General features: G+C 38.4%; 1 protein-coding gene across 1 annotated transcript; it reads right to left on the reverse strand.

The window, feature by feature from the left end:
* Positions 1–6,450: 6,450 nt before the first annotated feature.
* On the reverse strand, positions 6,451–7,491 carry LOC142171695 (uncharacterized). The gene has a single exon (XM_075235384.1). It carries the CDS (start codon positions 7,489–7,491, stop codon positions 6,451–6,453), a length of 1,041 nt encoding a protein of 346 aa, XP_075091485.1.
* Positions 7,492–9,875: the final 2,384 nt, after the last annotated feature.

Raw genomic sequence — 9,875 nt, forward strand, 5'->3', positions numbered from 1 at the left:
TTATTTTGCTCTGCAAACACGCGGGGCAAGTTCAAGGGATCAACTGACATGCACAGAATATCAACAAAAATATCACACACACATTGGCACATAACTCACTTAGGATCGGATCTATCCCGACTCTCTAGTTAAAGCGGTTAAGCAAAGTAAAAATCAAACAATTTCAGGTACTTATCCATGAGTCAAGAACAGAGCCTAAGCGTCACAACTAAGGCACACAATACTCTCAAGGCATAACAAAGTTAAGACAAGTTATCTCCATTTAACACCATAGCACAAGATTTCTCTATTCCTAACAAAAGAAAAATTAACTACTTCCTGTTCAAGAAATACCCTTGGAAAAGAACCGTGGAATATAGAAAAACTAAGGGAGAATTGTTACACTACCTAAGAAAATAAAACAAACGTGAAAGACATTTTTTTTCCTTCTTCGACTTTGCTCCCTCAAGAAGACAGTTGAGGAAATCCATCGTCGGGAAAAGTCATTTTTTTTTCAAACAAGACAGTGACGAAAACACACACAAAGGTAACAGAAGAAAAACAAATATACATATACATATTTACATCCCACATACCACACTTTAAATTATGGCATGTCCCCGTGATATACAAATAAAAAGCAAGAGGTAAAGGAAACTCTCCTGAATCATCTAGTCTGGATCGAAATCGGGATCCACTTTGCACGTCGGACTGCGTGCACACATCCATGCTGAAAGTTTCTTTTCGCCTCTTCGGGTACACCCCGCACTTGTCATGCTTACCCTCTCCAGCTCTCTCTTTTAAGGCCTTTGCCTTGAACTCCGAGTGTGCAGTCAAATCATCTCTAGGTGCCCCTATTGCTTCCTTCATCTTGAACACCACTCTTTCTTCCCCCACTATCAGCATGAGCTGTATTTCCTGAATATCTAGAATAGCTCTGCCAGTAGCCAAGAAAGGTCTCCCTAAAATTCGAGGGACCTCCTTATTCTCTTTCATGTTCTCCACGATGAAGTCCGCATGGAACATAAATTTGTTCACCCGAACTATCACATCCTCCAGGATTCCTTCAGGTATGATTGTGGTCCGATCCGCCACAATGATTCGCCAACTGCAAAGACACAGGAATAGATCTAATTTCTCCAATCTCTCCCTCCAATTTCCTAAAAATAGACAAGGGCATAAGATTAATAGAAGAACCTGAATCATACAAAGATTCTTCAAATTTAGTACTTCCTAAAGAGCAAGGTATAGTAAAACTCCCTGGATCTCCACACTTTTGAGCGAGATTATTTTACAGAATGGCACTACAATGCTTTGTGAGCTTGACAACCGATGTCTCTTCCACTTTTTGCTTTTTGGATAATACCTCCTTCAAGAACTTAGCATATGCTGGCATTTGAGATAGTACCTCTCTGAAAGGTAGATTAATATGCACCTGCTTGAGCACTTCTAGAAAATACCTAAATTGTTTGTCCAGCTTCTCTCTTCTTTATTTCTGGGGAAAAGGTAAAGCCGGCATGTATTTACTTTCTTCAGTCTCCTCTTTCATTCAATTCCCATCCTTTTTCTTTTTTTAGAGCTCTAGTCCTCCCCTTCTTCTTCAGACCATCATCTGGATCTATCATCACTTCACCTTCTTGATTGTCTTTATTTTTATGCTCCTCCACAATCTCCACTTGTCTTTCAATCAACTCACCCTTTTGTTTTGATATGGGTCCTTCAATATTTGCCCACTTCTCAAGGACACCGCATTTATTGTTTCTTTTGGATTCCTTTTGTTATCAGCAAGGAGAGTTCCTGGAAACCTCTCAGACAATAGATTAGCAAGTTGCCCCACCTGTCTTTCCAAATTTTGAATGGTTGTGCCCTGTTCTCGGATAGTTGTGCCATGAGTTTTGAGCCTCTCATATTTCTTAATAATAAAGGCCATCATTAGATATTCCAAGCTAGACTAATTAGACTGTAGAGGCTGGTATTGCTGCCTTTGCTGATTTTAAAATCCTGGAGCTCATTGTCCCTGAGGTCTCGGATTATTCTGTTGCCATGAGTTTAGACTACCACTTGGTGAACATTACGAAAAACCTGGGTGCCTCTTCCCTATGAAGTTAAAATTATTACCACTTTGGTAGTTGCCTCTGTCAAAGCTTACCACAGCATTCACCACATCATCTGTAGTTGAGGCCTGACACTCATGCATTGGATGACCCATTCCATAGAAATTCACAAACTAATGATGGATGGCTCTAGACCTTGGCTAAGGTCAACTTTCTTATCTTTTTAGCCAAGGTGTCTAATTGGGCTTGTACTGATGTGATAGAGTCCACCTGGTGAACCCCGGCTAATTTTCTTCTATCATTACTCTCAGTGGGCCATTGGTTAGCATCTTCAGAGTGCTCATCAAGAATCGCAACAATTTCCTTAGGAGTTTTCTATTAAGAGGCCTCCAATTGAAGTACTTAGAGTTCATCATGAGGAGGGTGTCAGTCCATCCCAAAAGTCCAGGAGTTGCATCTAAAATCCGATTCCATTATGCCGACACTTTCTCACTATCTCCTTGAATCTTTCAAAAGCTTCGAAGACCATTTAAGTGTCCTTCTAGCAGAAGTTGTGAATTTTTCTTTTGAATTTCACTATTTTTGCATCCGAGAGGTACTTGACAAGAAACGTTTTCATCATATCTTCCCATGTACTGATCGACCCAGTTGGTAAGCTTCGAAGCTAGTGTTTTGCATCATCCTTCACTAAAAAGGGGAATACCCTTAAGTAGACTACATCTTTTGACACTCCATTATACTGAAAGGTATTCATGATTTCTTCAAAGTCCATTAAGTGAGTGTTAGGATCTGCATTCCTCTTCTCTCTAAGGACACAATTGTTCTGGATGGTTTAAAGCAAGTCTTGCTTCAACTCAAAATTATTCGTTGCTAGGGTGGAGGTCTTACACTTGATAGTCCCTGATTATAGACTAGTCGGGCATAGTCACCTAATGCTCTCCTAGGCCTAGGGGACGCATTTTCAAACTGGTCTTCAACTAGGGGGTCGATTTAGATTGACTCTTCGACCCCATCCTCTTCGATCGTCTCATCAGCAGCTTTAAGGTTTGCTTCAGCTACAAATCGTGCAACGTGTTCTCTATGTTATGCTGCCTCTCTTGCAGCTAAGTCTACTGCATCGTTCTTGTCGCAGGTCTGACCCAAGAATGATCCACTTGATTCCTTCTTCTTTCTCAATTGCCGTATGTGCTTGTCCAATTCTGGGTTGCATGGCACCAATTCCTTGGAAGAGGATCGAGTCATACACCAATGAACTTAACTTGTTTCCTGTACACAGATGAAAGAATCATTAATAATAATAAAAATATTTTTAAAAAAATGACTCCTAAATTAGGACGAAAAACTATTTTGAACACTATTGATTGTCAATCCCCGACAACGGCACCAAAATTTGACGAGCGCAAAATACAATACGGAATTAATGCTCGCTAACCAAAGATAGTATAGTTTTATTATCGTCTCCACATAAATTGGATTTAAATAATGTTAAAATAATTTATAGCTTAATGTTATTCAAGATGCTTAACACTTTGGTTGGGATGATTAATAACTAAAATTAATTATGAAAACTAAAGCAATTAACAATTGATCACAGAAGCACAAAAGTTGAGCAACACCGAAATAATCAATAGGAGAAATAAGGGCGTGACAGGATAGGTGCAAGATGGCTATTCGAGATCTAACTCTAGTTCAATCCACTCTAATATTCTAATGATTCTCACGAATTCACTCGATGATTAGTTCAAACGTGTAGCCAAGACTCCTCTCTCAATTAAATTTTAACTCTACGAGATGAGTTAATATAAAGCATTGTGGAAATATGCAAGAACTCGTTAATGGATTAGTCTTTAGGAAAACATCTCTCGAATATACTCCAAACTTGATTCAATCAAAAATTGAACAAGATCTTTCGATTACTTAAATAAATCAAGGATTTAAACCAAACAAAATAATACGAAGATAATCGACAAAATATTCCCCTTTCGATTAAATAAACTAGTGATTAATGTTGTAATCAATTCAAAGCTCCATAAATGAATTCATGCAAAAAACTAGAGTTAAAATAAAAACTAACAATCAAAATACCATATCTGTCAAACCCTAAGGTGAACTACTCCATAATCATGGAGAAAGTCATCACAAATAAAGTTGAATAATAAGAAAAAATGAATTCAATTCAAACTTGGGTGTTAAGTTGAGAAACGAATGATGAATCCTTGTGCTTTGAGTCTCCAATGCTCTTCCAATCTTTAGTAAGTCAAAAGTCCTCTAAAAACGTGTTTCTAGTGTATTTATACCAAGTTAAAACGTTCATGGATCAAACTACCCTCCTTGAGGCGAAATGGAAAACCTGGAAACTTTTACACTTCCCGAGTCGCACAGTGCTACGCGTCATGCGTCGCATTGGTGTATTTTGCTCAATTGTAAACTCTCTGAACTTAGCTTGTCTGACAAACTTTTGTACTAGTACGTCGCGCCCTACTATATGCCATGCGTCGCATAGTGTATTTTTCTATCAAACCCAAAAACTCCAACTCTCTAAAATTCTCAAACATCTGACGAACTTATGTACTAATGCGACGCTCAATGCCACGCCTTAAGCGATGCACTAGTACATTTTTCTCTAGCCCATGCGCTTTCTTCCAACTTTAATATGCAATGTCGGTCCACGAACCTCGGATATGGTCCCAGACGATCAATTGAAGCTTTTACTCAGAATTCGAAGCTCCAAATTATTCAAGTTAGCTCCAGAACATCTTCTTAACTCGAAATCATCTCCTACAAGGCATAAAACACGTCATAAATGCAAATCATCATCATTTATGCTCAAACACGCTCAAAGTGCAGTAACTAGAGTGCAAAATACTGCTAAAATATGAGTTTCTAGCCTACCATCAGTCATCACTCACAGAATTCAAGCAATAAGGAGGATGAACTTTTTCCAGATGTTGGTATATATTAGAGGATCATTGGCAAAGTGCTATATTTGACTATAACAAGATATGACATAGCCTTCAGTGTGCAAACCTTCAATTTCTGCATTAGCCAAGAAGTCACATCTAGAAGCACCAACAATGTGGTTATGTATAGAGACGGACCCATGTTGAAGGGAGAGGGTCACCAGTCCCCGGTAACTTCGGAAAAATTATCTATATATATGTGTATATACCTTGAAAATAGTACACATCTATTTTTGGGACCCCTTAAACATAAAAGCTCTATGGGGGCATTGGTAGAAGGCACTGCATTCATGTTAAACGTCCGAGATCGATTCCCCGCTACTTTCTTTTAGCAAATATACTACTAGGTTATTCACCTAGTAGTTATACTATATAATAAATCCCAAAAAGGGTCTAGCTATTACAATTTTTCCAGCACGAATTAAAATAAAAACTAAAGAAACGGCTAGTGCTAGTTGATACAAAGTAGCAATAACCTATCAGGAAAATGAATGTCACACAACATGTACTCAAAGATTTCCGTTACACAACACATTCTCAAAGATTTCCAGCTTGTAATGTTGCTTTTGAATTGACACGCCAGTTGCAAACGTCTCTGTGTAGCACTTATAAATCTCTCACCAGGCGCTATCGTTTGCATTTCTAAGAAGGCACGCATAAATCCACAAAAGCTACATCACAGTCGCTTAGGAATCTTCAAAGTAGTATGGATGTTCTAGGACTCCAGTAGTTGTGTTGATATAGTAAACAATAATTCAATCTATATTTATTTGAAACCCAGTGTTGTATGATCCATTTCAATAAACCATACTGCTGACAACCATAGAATCTTCATAAGCCAGATCAAGAAACTCAGTTCCTTCTCAAATGGTGGTGTAGAATGCTCCATATATGTTGTCATTGTGAAGTAATAAGATAGCACACAACCATTCAATACCTCCCAAACCACAGCAACAGAAGTCCAACTCCTGAAATATCTGGACAGTAGTTGATGTCTCAAATATTCCATCACAATCAGTCCTAGTAATTGAAGTGTCCCATTGCTGAAAACCTTATAATAAACCTGTGATAAGCTCATAGGTAGTAGCAATCTGTAAATGCTCAGGTATCGCCTTAATCCTCATTTGTTGTTCCTGATTGGGTGACAAAAACAATAGTATTGCTGTATAATTCCGGGCATACACTTTCTGCTTATGAAATATGTGTCATTTATTATCTTTTCATCTCTAGACTGAGTGTGAAATCGCACTAATACCACTGGAAAATGATCCAATAATACATGCCACGCCAGTTCTTGCAACAGGTGTGCAAGTGTGATTTAATATTCCATTCTTTCTTTGTCGACACAGTTGGACATAGTTTTTATGATGAGCATACTGCCTTGGTAAAACCTTTATATTGTTGCCTGAATGTAACTCCAATTGATAAGGCATATAGTTGCCTGGTTGTAACAATATTCAATCTGTTGGCCTTTTTCTTGCAATCCTAACCCTAAGGTTATGCAATTGTGCCTTGTCTTGGTTAATTAGTGTCTTTCCTGCATTTGGTAAATCATCAAAAGATTGGAAAGATATTGTACCTCCAAAATAGAAAGTTGTGTTAGCTACAGAATCAGCAACAGTGTTGCCCTCTTTAAAGACATATTGAAAGATCACATTGAAATGAGCCTTTATCTCAACAATCTTCTGAACTTCTTCCATAATAGACCAAGGTATATCCCATTCCCCTTCAATGCACTTCTTTAACACCATCGAATCAGTTTCTAGTATTAGTGGATGGAGTGTTTGTTCTAGGCAGTATTGTAACCCCTGTAGTATTGCTTTTGCTTCTGCTACAACATTGGTGGTCACTCCTAGCTCAATTGATCTTGCATACAGTAGATCTACTTTGTCATTTCTCACACAGAAACCTGTTGAACTAGGTCCAGGGTTCTCCTTTGATGCCCTATCAGTGTTACATTTGTACCAACCTTCAGTTGGAAGCTGCCAGGTAACTCTTGTAGTGATCAAAACTGGTATGTATTTTTTAAAGAAGTGTATCATTTCAGCCCATAGCATAGGTATATTAGATAGCCAAGGATACCTAACTTTTTCCAAGAAATGCATTATTTTATTGACTTCATGGATCACTCTGTTTGTAGACAATGTTCCACCATTCCTTTCTGTGTTTCTTTTCTTCCATAGCTCCCAATTAATAATTGCAGGAGCAGCCTGATATAGTGGTTTCAACTTTGGACAGCATTTTGCATTCCACCAAGTTCTTATGACTCGCTTCACTTGAATTAGTGGCACTGTAATCCCTGCAGCTCCCATAAATAATTTCCACACCTTTGAAACAGTAGGGCTAAGCAGAAAGATGTGGTCATATGTTTCCTCCTTTAGACATATGGACATAACTATATATCCTTGCCTCCTCCATAAATCATCTATGGCCAACTTATACCTCCACAATCTCCATAAGAAAAATGATATCTTGAATGACAAACCTTTTGTCCACATCTGTTTATGTTCTAACTTATAATCTGCTCTATGTCAGAATAGACCAAGCACTACTAACAGTGAATTTGCCTGAGGTTGTAGGCATCCAGTATGGTCTGTCACATTGTGTCTGTCCCATTGTTCCTCATGTCCATTGTAATGAATATTATTTTTAATATGCTCTGCAATATTTTCAGGAAAAGTGTCATCCATCAGTTGTTCATTCCATGCCCCTCCTTCTCTTTATTCTAAAACCTCTTGCAACTCCTCATCCACTTGAAAGTCTGCAAATATGACATGATATAGTGGGCCCAATCCAGTTCAATTTTCATGCCATATGTTGGTTGTGCCATTGTTTATCTCCCACAAGATCTCATGTTCTATTTCTTCTCTAACATTCAACATTTGCCTCCACACATGTGAGCCACCTCTAAAAGCAACTACAGTTGATATTTCCTTTTTACAATATTTGTTCCACATGAAGTTCGACCACAATGATTTGGTTGTCCTAAACCTCTACCAAAGCTTAGCAAACAAAGCTTTTGATACATCCTGCAATGATCTGAAACCTAGTCCTCCTTCTTCTTTAGGTAGGCAAAGGTTTTGCGAAGAAGACCAGTGTAAGGCCCAGTAAAATTTTGCAAAAGAAAATAATGTTTCGTGGTGCCGAATTGGTTTTATGTGTTGAGGATTATAGAAATTAGGTTGAACAATTCACTGAGGGATAAAGAATAATTTTTGGCAGAAAAATACATTTCTGCGGTCTATTATACGACCGCAGAATCACTTTGCGGACCCCATAATGGCCGCAGAGTGAGACAGGAGAGGGGCAATTTTGGATGCCATTCTGCGGTCGACTATGCGATAGCAGAACTATTCTGCGGTTCATTATGCGACTGTAGAACAGGTCTGCGGGTTGCATAGTGACCGCAGACCCAGGCGGAGTTTTGGGCAGCTTTGGATACCAATTATGTGGCCGATATGCGATCCGCATATCGATTATGCGATCGCAGACCTTGTTCCGGAGTTTCATTTTTGGGTTTTTAAAACCCGACCCTACTTCGTTAAATACACGCTTTGGGCCATTTTTGAGCAAACATCTGATATTTTAGAATGGGAAATAATGCCATAGAGTGAGAAGGTTTTCCTCAATAATTGTTTATCAATTCTTACTCAAATTTTGGAAGATTAAGAAGAGAAACTCACTAGGTCTTCATCCTAGAGGTAAGATTCTACACCCTAACCCTCAATTTCGAATTTTGTCTAGAAATGGGTAATTAGCAAGATAATATCTTGGGGATGAGAGTTGTTTATTTTACATGCATGTGTTATCAAAGGGTGTAGGAAGATTGTTGAGCTAAAAATGGTAAAGATTGGTTGTAGGATGACGGAATCCTCCATAAAATGACCTTGAAACCTTAATGCACACCTAGCATTTGATAAAATGCTCAAATGAGCTAGAACCACGAGCATCTTCCTAATTTTTGTACAATTTGTTATATTTTTAAAATAGATTGAAGTTGCTAAGAATTCTGGAATATTTTAGAATTTAAGGAAGCTCCATTGAGGTATGTTGGCTAAACTCTTATTTAAGAATTGGAACCCCAATATCCTTGTAAGTTCCAAGATATTTATTACAAGTTGAGTATTTCGAATAAGTTTTGTGACAAAGATATATGTTTAATTTGCGTTTCAAATGCTGTGAGCATATTGTATTATAAATTGAGGATGTGTTCCAAATTATGTATTGTGCATCTACGTGTTATGATTCCAAGACATGATTTATGTGAAAAACTATTATGCCAAATTGCGTAGATAATGTGATTGGGGTTACACCTCCACCCGCATATATTGAGGTGAGGCGGCAAGGCCGCTTTGTGTATGATTTTGGTATTGTTGTTGCACCACCACCCACATATATATATTTGGGTGAGGTGGCAGGTCCTCTTTGTGTAGGTATTGGTATCGTTGATGCATTTTCACCTGCACATATATTGGGGTGAGCGGCGGGGCCGCTTTGTGTGAAAATTGGTATTGTATTTACACCTACACCCGCATACATTGGGGTGAGGCGGTAGGTCCGCTTGAGTAGAGTTATGTGTATTGTGTTTACACCTACACCAGCATATATTGGGGTGAGGCGGTAGGGCCCCTTAAGTAACGTTTTGGTATTGTGATTACACCTCCACCCGCATACATTGGGGTGAGGCGGCGGGGCCACTTTGTGTGAAAATGGTTATAGAGGATCTCACCTTGAATTCTATAAATGTTGATGACAGCTCTTGATAAGCTTGTTTTGGTTTAACTGGCTATCTATTCCATTCTATTGTCACTTTGGTTCATCATGTTCATATTGTATTTCCGAGTTCTTAAATTGGTGTTTGATTTTCATACTAGTACTATTT

This window comes from Nicotiana tabacum, chromosome 17 (assembly GCF_000715075.1).
Source record: "Nicotiana tabacum cultivar K326 chromosome 17, ASM71507v2, whole genome shotgun sequence".
Classification (NCBI taxonomy): domain Eukaryota; kingdom Viridiplantae; phylum Streptophyta; class Magnoliopsida; order Solanales; family Solanaceae; genus Nicotiana; species Nicotiana tabacum.